The 13,240-nt window shown below is 41.4% G+C and overlaps 1 protein-coding gene across 7 annotated transcripts in view; it reads right to left on the reverse strand.

Moving 5' to 3' along the window:
• The window catches only part of dmd (dystrophin), a 217,798-nt gene that overhangs the window by 103,892 nt on the left and 100,666 nt on the right, over positions 1-13,240 (reverse strand). For 6 of the 7 annotated variants that reach the window (XM_079185527.1, XM_079185522.1, XM_079185526.1 and 3 more), the window contains exons 10-16: positions 12,844-12,972; positions 10,909-11,004; positions 10,334-10,432; positions 9,151-9,332; positions 8,280-8,430; positions 5,765-5,884; positions 2,533-2,634 (exon numbers count right to left, since the gene is read on the reverse strand). In XM_079185527.1, coding sequence (XP_079041653.1) covers positions 2,533-2,634; positions 5,765-5,884; positions 8,280-8,430; positions 9,151-9,332; positions 10,334-10,432; positions 10,909-11,004; positions 12,844-12,972 — 879 coding nt within the window. The remainder of the gene's footprint in view (positions 1-2,532; positions 2,635-5,764; positions 5,885-8,279; positions 8,431-9,150; positions 9,333-10,333; positions 10,433-10,908; positions 11,005-12,843; positions 12,973-13,240) is intronic. The other variant, XM_079185525.1, reaches the window with a different exon arrangement.

Raw genomic sequence — 13,240 nt, forward strand, 5'->3', positions numbered from 1 at the left:
GTCTGTTTCTGATGACGGCGGATCAGCTGATCACAGTGGATCAGCTGTCAGTCGGCTTTAACAGCTGGAGAGACCTTTGAGAAGTTTGTGTCTGTACACATGATCACTGTACTTAATAATAGTAACTAATAATACTATTAAACTAATACAGACCCACAGTAATCATCACTGTAGAGGTGTTGTCTCTCTGTAGCCTGTTACCTCTTTAACAAACTGTGTTCTGTTTATAAACGCAAGACCAATTTCTACCAGCGGAATGCGTTTTGTCTTATTTATGACTTATTTGCGTATGTTTCGAAATTGTGATTGTGACGTCATTATTAAGTAACCCAGAATATGATTATGGTTTCTCTTGAACACTGGAATTAATTTATTAGGCTCCATGTTAAATTTCAATGATATAACTCATCAAACACTCAGGAATGATCAGCCTCACGTGACTGAATGAAATGATGATGAATGATGTAAAAAGCTCTCTCTGACTTTAATTGTATCCATAATAAAAGTTATTGAGGGAAATATCAGATCATGAAAACACAAATCTTTCTAATAAATGAAGAAAGTTGTTTGTGGTCCTTTTGATGTTCAGTCTACAATGAACATATATTTAAACCAGATGAGAAAACTAATCAAATTTAAAACTAGAGTTTAATCTGTGATCTTTCTTCAGTCTGGTATGAAACTCCAGTGATATCAGTCTCATCAGCTGCAGCGCCCAATCACATAACTGATGAACAATGAGGGGGCGTGTCGGCCGTTAAAACACTTCCTGGAAGGCTGTTCTCGTGCGAATAGACGGATGGATGGAAGAATGGATGGATGGCTAGATGAATGGATGGAGGAAAGAACAAATGAATGCATGGATGATAGATGGATGGATGGAAGGCAGAGAGGAAACAGAAGGGGAATGAGTACACAGGAAAAGAAAGACATGTTATCATGTGGGAGGCGGTCTGCTGTTGGTACAGACAGCTCGTGACTGCTGCATCTTCCTCAGGCGTATTGTCTGTGACAGCATCTCTCCCTCGGTCCAGGGTTACAAGGTGGATGCTTCTGTTATCAGCACATGGACAGTTCATTTGCAACTGGAGCCCGGGGCGATAATAGTTGAACAAGCATTTAGCCAAGTAATGAAAGAAAATTGAATTTGATGCATTTCCTGATGTTTCTGAATAATGAATCAAATTGAATTAAGGTTCTTATGGATGTCTCGAAGCCATTGCAGCCAATTATACCTCATAATAAAACACAGTGGAGAGTTTATTTCATGATCAATCTATACTTATCCGTGTAACTGAGTAATCAAATGGGCTCAAGATGCCCCTAAATATGAAATGATATATATCTATCTATCTATCTATCTATCTATCTATCTATCTATCTATCTATATATATATATATATATATATATATATATATATATATGCACAGTCACTTTTAATCTGTAAAACACAGAAACTGAATCATCTAGATTTTTTTTGGTGTCATTGAACAAAAATATCAGGAACAATTTCTTAAAATGAGTTTTAATCAAGGAATATTGATAATAAAATAAATTGAGTTCATTTCTCTTGTTAGAGCATTAAAATGTCCTTTTTCTAAAAGGAAGGGGAAACAAAGGTGACTGCGACCCGGAGGGCGACAAAGCAGATCTAATTTTGGGCTTTTGATTAAGGCTGATTACTTAATCGTATTTAATACCATGTTGTGATTTCAACTTCCTCAAATATTAATCACAGAACACGAGCAGATCAGATATCGGGACACGTTTAATTTCCTTTAAAAAGTCTGCGGTGGCTAAAAATATCGACTGCAAAGAAGCTGACAAAGTGAGGAGAAAATACTGTGACATTCCAAAGAGCAATCTAATTAATAATTCTGATCAAAATATATATCTATGCTGTGGATAACTCCTAGCGTGTTTTAGAATGATGGAAAACAATGTTTTGTGTTTGTGAAAACATTTGTGCATATTTTTGCTGCTTTGTTGCAATCGCAGGTGTTTCTTTTAAGGGATGGGACGGTCGGTCTCCCCCGACTATTCCCTTCAGCATCATCAGGTCAACCTGACCATGATATATCACGGTACTCCAATAAAATGTTTTAAGTTCACCCTGTGGTTGATAGCAGGTGTAAATAGAGTCAAAGATTAGCATTAAAACATGCTGATGTTCAGCAGGTACATCTCTTACCATATTTGACATCTTAGTTTAGCGTGTTAGCACGCATAGCTTTGCTTGTGTAGCTGAAAGACGTATTCTAAAGTTTAGCTCAAGTTAATATGTCACTTCCACAGTCTGACAGATCAAGTGGCGTCTACAAGTTACAGACGAGTTCCTTCCATGTTGTCACCATCCTTCCATGAACATGAAGTTGGTTTCAGCTTCAAATGACTCTTAAAGCCTGCGGAATGTGGGAGTAGACACGATCCGGATGATCTAATCTCATTACACATGCAGCAAATGCTGCTGTGATCCTGCCTTCAGCGCCTCACACACACACACACACACACACATACGCACACACTCTTACCTGTTCATTAGTGAAGTGCTGCCATTTCAGTAAAATCTCCTGAAGCAGAATCCAGCGTTCTTCTGTCCATCTACAAATGGCTGCCCAGCGGTCACCTAGCACCTGCACACACACACACACACACACACATATATATATATATAAATATTTTATTAATGTCTACATTAGCACAAATAATCCCTTTGAATTATTTACCCTGATGGACTGAAACATTTTCATCATGTTGCCTCCAAGGCCGACGGATTCACATCTTCACTTGCCCGTTAAACATTTTTTTTTTGCTGCCAAAAATGCAGTTTGATTCTCGCTCCTCTCTCTCCCTGAGGGACGGAGCTGATCGTGATTGTAGGACAGAATATCTCTTCATCCTGTCCATTGACAGTATTAGTCACTTGTAATAAATGATGATCAATCAAATAAAGGATACATAACTGGATTTTAGATCACTTTTTATTCATCACTATACATTTAAGAAGTCTTTCAATGTCTTTGACTGTACTGTAAAACATATGGCCAAGGTTTGGGGATAGTTGTCCATACACTATATTATGTATCATCATTTTCCACCAGCCTGTGTGTATCACATAATTCACACGAACCAATATCACATGTTCAACCTCACTCAGAGTGCAGCTGGAAACATCTGGTGAATTAACCCTTTTAGTGCGGTTTTCTAGTACACTATGTAAGACTATGGAAGCAAGTAAAGGCTGCAATCATTTCAAATTCACAAGCTAAGAAATACCTGATGGTAAAATCAAACATAACTGATAATCAATGCTGAATTTAATGCACCGAAATATTTCATTTTGATAAAAAAAAAAAAAGCAGTTTGAATGCCTGACTTAAAGATGTACCGAATATCCCTCCAACTTTTTTAAAAAGTATTGGCGGCAGGTTGTTAGCCGAGTAAAAATAGGAGCGACGCTCTTCTGTTCCGTTTAACTGGCATAGAAAAAAACCCACAGTGTGTCCACGTAACAAAGTCATCAGGGTGACAGAGAGAGGTGAGGGAGGTGAGGGAGGAGAGGAAATGAAAAGACAAAGAGATGCAAAAAATTTAAAAAAATAAAGTGAGGGACAAGCGAGCTGGTGAAGACAGACTCAGAGAGAGAGAGAGAGAGAGAGAGAGAGAGAGGCCCAGCAGGTTAATCTTAAGATGAATGGCCTGTAATTAATCAAGTGACAGTTCAACAGCGGGGAGAAACCAGGGAAGGCACCTACCATTTGCATTTTTACATTTCGACACACACTGTTCTCTCTTCTATTTATCTCTCTTATCTTGTATTTAGTAAACAGGAAACAACGCTCGCAAATGTCCAGAAAAATCTAAAATTGCATTAGCTTTCTATTGATGTTAAGTCTGTGTTCTGCATTGTAAATGCTTAATGTGACACCGTGAATTCAAGATACTCACAGCAGCATTGTGTTTTTGATATACTGGTGCAAATTCCATTTTTCTTTCCTTTGGTTTCTGGCTTAAGTTTCTAATTTTCACCTAATCGGCTTTTGGTGCAGAGCAACTTCCTTTTACTCAAATCTCGTCAACCCTTTTCTCCCAAAGGAAGAGCTTCAGTCGCACCCGATTATAAACGTTTCTTCACGTCCTCTTCATGTGTGTGGCCAGCGACAACCAAATCTACCTCAGCTCGCTCACTCGCACTTACTCCAGATATAATAAATTCAACTTCCAGAGACAAAATCAGCATATCTCCCCCTTTTCTTCCCACGTAAACTTCCAATTTCCAAGGCAGCCCTCCATCACAGTTCATATCATATGTATCCAAAAAGCTATTTAATAGATAGCTAGATTTAATGGCATTTGTCTGAAGAATTAGCACCGCACACAATTTAATATTTCTAGTATTCACAAAACACTGGTGGATGGAAAGACACATTAATCCCTTTTTCTTTTGCAGAATTTCTGGAAATCCGGTTGCACTACATTTACAGTAGCTTGCAGAGACTATTTAAAAACGCCAACACAATGGTTTTAAACCAAATGACCCTTCCCAAGTCCTAGGACTCACACAGGCTCCGCCCTCTACTGGACTCCATGGGTAATACTCTACTCCAATCAGGAGCGCACGGTCGCCCACCGAACATTTGCATAAGCGGAGCTGGCCAATCAGGACATGCTTACACAAATAAGTGCGAACCCGCTGTATATAAGGCAGCACGCTTCGCTGTTTGACGTCCTACACCGTCTTCAGCGAGCGGCAGGGCAACCTTTGTAGAAGGCTCCACCTTTGCGTATAGAACTAGGGTTACTGTATCTTATTCTAACTCACACAGGTTGCGCCCTCTACTGGACTTTATGGAGCCTGATGAATACACGCCCAGTAAATACCCCACTAGGGAATCTTTAAGCTTTTACGTGTCAATAACAAGGCGATCGCTAACAAGTGGCCAACAAGGATCGGGACTTAGGAAGGGTCAGTTAAGTTTCTGAAGATCTTTAAGAAGGAAAAACCTCACTGTAACATCCACAACCAGCTCTACTACAATTATTTACCAAACTAAACCCCGAATGCAACAATTATTTACTGAGCCAAAAAGCAGACCACAGCGCGGTCAGAGGTCAGAATTGCAGCACTGCAGCTCGTCAGGAAGTGCGTCAGTGGTAGAGATGCTGTTCTATTTCTTCTTGTATCAACAGCTCGGCCGATCAATTTCAAAGTGAGATACCTTCCAGAACCTGAATCCTGGACAAAGGCAAGTAATAGTGTGACGGTGGTCAATATGGAGCTACAAGCTGCACTTAAGGCTGGAGCATTAGAAAGAAATGGAAATTAGCGGCCGCAGATTTAATAGCTTCCAGCTTGATTGTTTACAGCCTATGGAAGTTAACAAGGGGAACAAAGGCCCATACATCAGACGCTAAGACAAGCGTGGAGGATTAGCCGCACAAACAGGCAGCAAAGTCTGGCTCCTGTTCTGGACTCTTATAGAGTAAACACAATCAACAGAAAGCTGCAACACGAGACAGCAAAAGCACATCTCCCAGGCAGGGTCTAATTACTGCGCAACACCAAAGACAAAACTATCTCCTGTTCAATCTATTGTCCCAGAGTAACAACAACCTAGGCTGAGCCCACTGAGAGAGGGAGAGAGAGAGAGAATTGTTTTTGAAAGAAGAGATGCGTATCAGCCCACAAGGTATGCGTCTTCCTACAAAATGTGAGCATGTTCAACGCAGCTTTTAGTTTTCAGTGACAATGTGAGTCTTTACCTGAAGTTTGCTCTCCAAATCCGCAGTGGCGCTGTCTCCACTGGTCTCGTCCACCACCACCACCATGTGGGTCAGAGAGTTCACCCTCACCTGCTCCAGCTCCAGGTCCTCCTGCAGGAGCTGCGACGCAAAGGGAGTTAAAAGAGGAGATGGCACACGTCGTATCGTTGGGGTACAACACATGCACAGTGAAAATCTGGCCTGCACTTGCCGCATGGCTCGCTAGCAAGTGTACACAAAAAGGTTTTGTCAGGCTAAGCGCAACCACAGAGTACCAGAAAACCCGGTCTCAATCCCATCTCGTAAATAATACCGTCGGTTGCACAGCGCCCCCTGGCATCTGATACTGCCAATTCAATTACACTGGGCATGTCGACTTCTTTCAATGCTTCAACTTAAAGCCATTTCACACCGAACACAAATTTTGGTTATGTATGAAATGTATAAAAACAGAATTTGTGGGCTCTTGTGAATGCTTGCACAGCCCTGCAAGAAAAACATTTCGGACGGAACTTGATTTCAGCTGTTTTCGGCCATCGCAAACATTAGTTTGACCAATGAAATTTTTCGGTCCAACCAATGTCATACCTCGAGGTCATGGCTAGCTTGCTAACCCCTAACCCTAGCCACAACAGATAGCCTTCATTGTCAAATTCCGAGTCAGAGTTTCTGTATTGTGGAGATAGCATTAACCCCTTTTCTCATTCTCATTTGCGTTTTAATTGGCACCTTAACTTCTTTCAGTATTCCAATTGAGATGTTTTAACAGCACATTTTAAGCACCACTTCTCTGACATTTCTTCAGAAAATGTATTCCTTCCTCAGTGTTAATGAATGGATTGTTTAGTTTAGCCTCCAGAAGAAACTACCAAATCCCGACCACAAATGTGAAAGTTAAATTCGGTCATGTTGTTTAAACGCCCCACTGCTGCTAAGAGGATTACTTTTTCAAAGCTTCCATTTCCTCAAAAATGATTTCTCCATTGGTTGCAATCACAGTAAGGGAAATCGGTTGCAGAAACAACACACACAGTAGATAGTAACTGAGACTACTCTGTTTGTTTCTGTGACTAAGCTATGATTTCAGCAGCAGATTGTGTTTGGTGTCTGTCCATGCTCTTGGGGTAGAATTGTTCAGCAAAGCGTGATTGGTGGTAATTTAACCAATCAGAGCCCATTTTCCTTTTCTCGCTTTTGAAGTTGCAGAAAAGCCAAAACCAAAACATAACTGAACCCACTGTAAACACATCCCAATCCTCAGTGTTTACCGAGTGGCTTTAACTTGATCACATTCTATGTTGTGGGGTTTGCTATACAAATTTCATTTCAGAGCCTTTTAAGGACTTATGGTCAATGTTAAGATTTTAAGTTTACCCACGTCCTTGAAAACAGGTGCTTTAATATGCATAATACTGGTTATATCAATAATATTAAAATATATTTTTGTATGATACACATTGGAACAAGTGCAAGGTGCTTCAAAAGCATTAAAATGTTATACGTAATAGGGACATACGATCATGAAATAAAGTATGATTCAAATATACTGTTGTAACGTTTATCTATGTAGCCATACATTATCTTGGATAATATACCTTTAAACTTCAAAACTTTCAGTTGAAACATTTGAAATTCTGAACGCAGTTGAAGGCAGTTAAAATGCAAGGGCTGAAAGAAGGTGAAGATTCAGTTTAGTGTAAGCAGTGAATGAAGTTGGAACGTTAAGTGTTAGTGACTGGTGAGGTCAGTTGAAGTGGTCCTGACAGGAATTAGGGCCAGTTCAAGTGTGTAAACTAAAGATGTAAGTTGAAGTGTCGGCTCGAGGGTACGCATTGAAAGTCGTTGAAATGAGATGTGTGAGGTTCTGTTGTAGCTTTCTTTAAAAAATAAATAATATTCTACAGTACCTACCTTCACATTAGCTAGCTAACTAATTGGACGTAACTTCAGAGAACTGTTATCTTAGAGCACAAGAGAAAGTAGCTGGATGTGCAAAGGTCCAAGCCACAGCGTGGTCGCTTTGCTACACTTAGCTTTCAAAGAATGAAGACTTGCTAGCATGGTTGGAAAACTGACTCGTGGGCTACTGGGCAACAGACGGAGGGGCCGAAAGGGTGTAGTTTAACCGGGACCTTTTTAACGTCGCCTTAGGAAAGCAGCAAGACACATCTGAAAAAAATGTGGCCTCAACTACTTTTGTACGTTGAGGTTCAGCTAGCGTCCTTTTGTTGTTAGAGGAGCAATGCAGAGGCTAAGGACGGGTGATTCGATGGTTGCCTGGTAACAATTGTTGCTGTCTGATCAGGGTTTTATGTTCTCGGCAATGCTTTTTTCACCAAGGTCAAATGTTCAAACTGTGTTTCCCTGGGCTTTGTCACCAACCTACAGCTTATAGCTTACTGATGTTGTACTCCTGAGGCTTGGCAAACAGTCCATGAACAAGATCATTTGAGCTTGATAGCAACACGTAAACATGGATTAGTTAAGCCATGTTGGAAAACCAGGTGCTGCCCACCTTGTGCTCTTCCACTTGATGCTTGATATCCTCCAGGTCAGGACCCAGCGGTTGAGCTCCCATCCTCTTAATCCGCGCTTCTGTCAAATCCAGCCAGTCCGTGAGCTGCTTCAACTGCTGGTGCTGCAGGTCCATCAGGACCTCGTGGAGTCTGGGGGGTGAGACGCAGTTCAGTGAGCCGTCAATCACATGTAGACACAAAGCCACCAATCCAGTTCTTATACACCCGCTGCTTGATAACAGACCCTTGCTGTATTTGTCTTAGTAGTATTTGGTAGTCCAGGCCATGTCCGCACAGCTTTGTGCTTGAATCAACAATATTATCAAAGAAGATAGCTGAAGAGTTAATTAAATTTGGCTTGGTGTCAGTTATCATTGGATTCACCATAATTAGAAAGGCCGCTGTTCTTTGTATCCATGAATGCTGGCTACTGTGGGGATCCCCATTGTGTAAAAAGAGATGAAACTTCATTCATAACCCAGACTTAAGATTGAAAAAAAGCATGTGAAACCATTTGTGTGTGTGTGTTTGAGTGTGTCTTGACACTTCTCAATGGGGGCGAATACATTCTGCCACGCTTGTCCCAAAGTTCTGAGATCTTTTTCGCTGTCTCCTGGGTTATATTTCCAAAATGTGTCTTAAAGACCGTTGACTCTTTTACTTCATCATATATTAACTAATTAGCACTGGACACAAAGTAAAGCTGAGGCTGATGAGAATGCCATTAGTTTTGCAGGTATTTGGTCGTAAACCAAAGTATTGGGCAAATCTAAATGTTGATGTGATGACGACCAAAGTTATTACAATTGATCCAGATAGAAACATTGAATATCAGTACCAAGTACCAACCTTAAAAAAACCCTTATCTACCTGCTCTGTTTCTCCATGCTAGCCACTCTCAGGTGCTCCCAGCGGGCGTTCAGGAGGTTCATCTGCTCCCTGACCTCCGAGTCTTCGTCTTCACTCAGGTTCCCTTCCCCCAGTAGGGCGGCGCCGGCCCGGAGGACCCGCCCTACACTGCCTTGGTGGGTGGTCAGCTCCACCATGTACCCCTGGTGTGAGACAGAACAAAACATTTCTCACAAATATTCACAACAATTCCACTCATTTTGCCTAATTACCCCTCCAAAAGAACATTTCCAAGTAGGGGCATTTTCTCATAGACTTTCATAAAATCGGACTTCTTTTTGCAACCGGAGGAGTCGCCCCACTGTCAGTAGACTGAATGCAAGTTTTAAGACACCAGAACCGATGTGGACACTGGAGATTACATAAATGTAATCAGGCATTTTAATGCACGGTGTAAAAAGGGGTCACAGTTAGCTTTAAAACAGCTGCACAGCACTGGAACATCTCTCCAAGTGGACAAACAACTTCACAGATCAATCAAATCAATCAAACTTCTTTTACTGCCAAGAGAAGACTCATCTTACTATTTCAGGCTAAAGTCTATTGTTCCAGTTCAGTCTTATTTTCAGTGTGCTGCCTTTTTCAGGATGTTTTTTCACCTTCCATCAACAAACAACAGATTGTTTTTTGGGTAATGGTACACTTTACAGTCATTACAGCAGTCTTTTCAAGCCTGACCCTTCGGTGTAATGGAGGGAGGCTCATTATTTTCTCTAACTACACACTTTCCCTAGTTATTGGACATGGCATTTTGTTGAGGATTGATGGCTGCTATTACTTTAATATCTTTGTTGTTCTTTAGCTAGCTTATATCTGTGCTTCACTGACTTAAAGGAAAAGAAACACTGGGCATTCATTGTTTGGGGTTTACAGCTACTAACAGAGGCACGTTATTGCTACTCTGTTACCACTACAAGCAGCAATGGTGGTAAAATATTGAACACCTCATTATATGAATACATCTCGTCTAATTAACATCTCGTTATAGTATCATTCCTGTGCTTGCCCTTCCAAACGTGTCTTTCGAACATGAAATCGTGGATGAAGTGTCGCGGATGAATTGTTGTCCACAGTGGTATTAAACAGATTACAGAGAACGAGGCTGTTCTGTGAGTAAAACTAGGACGTCACTGCTCTGGCTCACCTCATGAGTGTGAAACTGCTCCTTCACCTCCTCCACATTGTTGGAGATGGCAGGCTGGCCCTGGAGTCCATCCTCAGCCGACAGCAGCCATGTCAACACCTACAAATTTCAATCAACGTAACATACCAAAAAGGATAGGTCTGGTGATATTCTGTTTTTCTTATTGTCAACCAATCTTGAAAAGCCCAAATTAATACTTTCTGACTTTACTCTCAATCACAAGCTCTTTGTTTCCTACCGAAGATGCACCATTTATTTTTATGAATTGAATTAATCAATTCATCCTCAATTAGTGTTCTAGTGAGTAAGTGGGGCAGCAAGACTGTGAATGTACGATAAAGTCCAAATAAACTAGTGTCTGTGTTCATAGTAATGAAGGAATGTGCTGCACAGTGCAGCAGTTTGGCTCACTGATGTGTTTTTAATAGTTATCTGAACACAAAATGAAGCTCTACACACACAATAATTTGATGACAATCAGAAAGATATAGCATATCACCAGACTTGTCCTTGAACAGAAGAGCACTTTAAATGTAAGATAAACATTTCTGTATCGCCACAATAGTTGCACATACCTCCTCCAGTGCAGCCTGGTAGCTCTCCAGGCTGGTGGAGCCTGGAGGCAGAGGACTGAGGCCTCGCTGTAGCTCCTCCTGGCCAGGACTTAGGAACTAGAGAGGGAAGGGATGTGAGGAGTAAGTAAAGGAATGGAGGGTACGAGGGGAAAATAAGAGTTGAAGAGAGGGACCATAGAAGATAGAGAGAGATGAGGAAAGGCCTGTTAGTGTTTGCCATTACCGGTGCCGACAAGCAGCTCTGGCCTTTGTCCAACCTCAACAACTTGTCCTCTCTCTCTCTCTCTCTTTCTCTCTGGGTCTCTCTCTCTCTCTCTCTCTCTCTCTCTCCATATCTCTCTTTGTGTGCGCACTACTGATCTGGACACTAACAACCTATCTCTTTTAATCTGGGCTCCTCCTCCTCCTCCTCCTCCTCTCACTCTATTCTTCTCTCCAGTAATAAGGTCCTACACAGGGCCCGTCCGCCGGGCTGATAACTGTCCGGCCTCAGCCGGCGCCGCTCTCTCGTTGTGTCTGTTTTGTATTACAAATGTGTGCGCTTCTGTCTGATGGTACAGACTCAGAAATGACTCTCTCTCTCTCTGTTAGGAGCTAGTAAAGTAATCAAATATGGAATACATTCAGTCTATAACACGCTCGTTATTTTAAATGATATCTTTCTGCTCCGAGTTGTCCATACAAAACATGCTTGACTGAGGCAAACTGAGGACAATGCATTGTACAAATCGGTTTGGAGAACCTTGCAGCGGTGAGACAGGGTCCGCTTTACATCCTAACACAGCAGCGGGTGTGCTTGAACGAAGCTTGTCCGACAAAATTATCTTCTCTTCTCGCGATGCGATGCCAGCCGAGTTGAGCGCCCTGCCGTTACATTCGATATTTGACACAGCCTTCTGAACACATTCCACCACATTGAGTTGCGCAGCAGCGCGGGGCACGGTGGCTTTGAGAATGCATCTGAACTTTTTGAAATGTCATGTTGTGGAATACAGAGGATATATTAAAAATATATATATATAGAAAGTACAAGACGAGTGGATGAACAGTGACTGTGTTTTTTGTGTGTCTCAGGGTGCTGTAGGTGACAGATAAGAAACAAACACACTTGCCAGTTTGTGTTTGTTGTAAAGGCAGTGGTTTTTTTGTTTGGATTAGCAACAGTTCAGCAACATCTACAGTTTTACCTCCTTCTAGTCCTTCTAGTAAACTTTGTTCAACAAAATAAATAATGGAAAGTTTGCCAAGTTTTGATTTTAAGGGTGACTTCGGTTCAACCTGGACTCTATTTTCCCATATTTTATGTCTAATATTGATGGAGAGCGCAGCAGACCCTTATCGGGCCGTAATGTCATCATAACACGTGTCAATTTCCACTTGTTACATGCACAGGGTCTTTTCAAAATAAACTTCCGTTCATACAGGAAACTCAGTTAGGTTTAGGCTACAAAACTACATGGTTAGGTTTAGGAATAGATCAAGTTCAGCAGCTGCAGCTTTCTCCTTCAATACTGGTCCAATTTAAAAAAAAGAATGTTCCTATTATTCACTTAGACACAATAAGCATGAGCAAAGTTAGTAGCACTATCATATCACATCAAGAGCAAAATGCAATACATTTCAAACAATGAATTGTTGAAACACAATGTGATTGACTGGCAGGAGCAAAAAAATGTCCAAATCAACAAGTCCCATAGTTTCATATTCACTCTTAAATATATTATTTTGACATGAAAAAAAAAAAAAATCTGAACAATTCCACTTTTCAATGTGTTTTCAGTTGTCACAGGTGTAAATATATATTAAAGACTTGTTATGATGGACATTTCTTTATCAATGCTGCAGAAAACCACGGGCAGACGAAACAACAGTTGTGCAGCCATAAACGGACGGATGGACGTTTGGCGTGGAGTGTTAGTGCTGTGAGACACGGACCTGATCAGTAACACGCCTCCTCTTTTGCTCGGGCGACTTGACATACGCTGCCTGGGTGTAGGCATAGCTTTTATAGCGAGGCTGAGGGGAGGCACTCCGCACGCTGCCCTGAGCCACACTCACTGTGATCTGAGAGAGAGAGATGGAACAGGACAGGGGAAGCGGGAGATGGAGTTGGCAGGAGAGGCCAGAAAATGAGAGGAAGATAGAAAAAAAAAGAGAGCCGGAAGGATGCAAAACAGAGCGAAGAAAAGAAAAAAAGAGAGCCAAAAGCCAAATTATGCAGAGGAAGAAGAAGCAAAAAAATGAAGTGACAGAGTAGAAACGGGGAGCAAAGCATGATGAGAAATGAAGATGAGAGATGAGAGAGAAGCAGAAAACAGGAGAAAAAAAAGAA

Source organism: Pholis gunnellus (assembly GCF_910591455.1).
Source record: "Pholis gunnellus genome assembly, chromosome: 24".
Taxonomy (NCBI): Eukaryota; Metazoa; Chordata; class Actinopteri; order Perciformes; family Pholidae; genus Pholis; species Pholis gunnellus.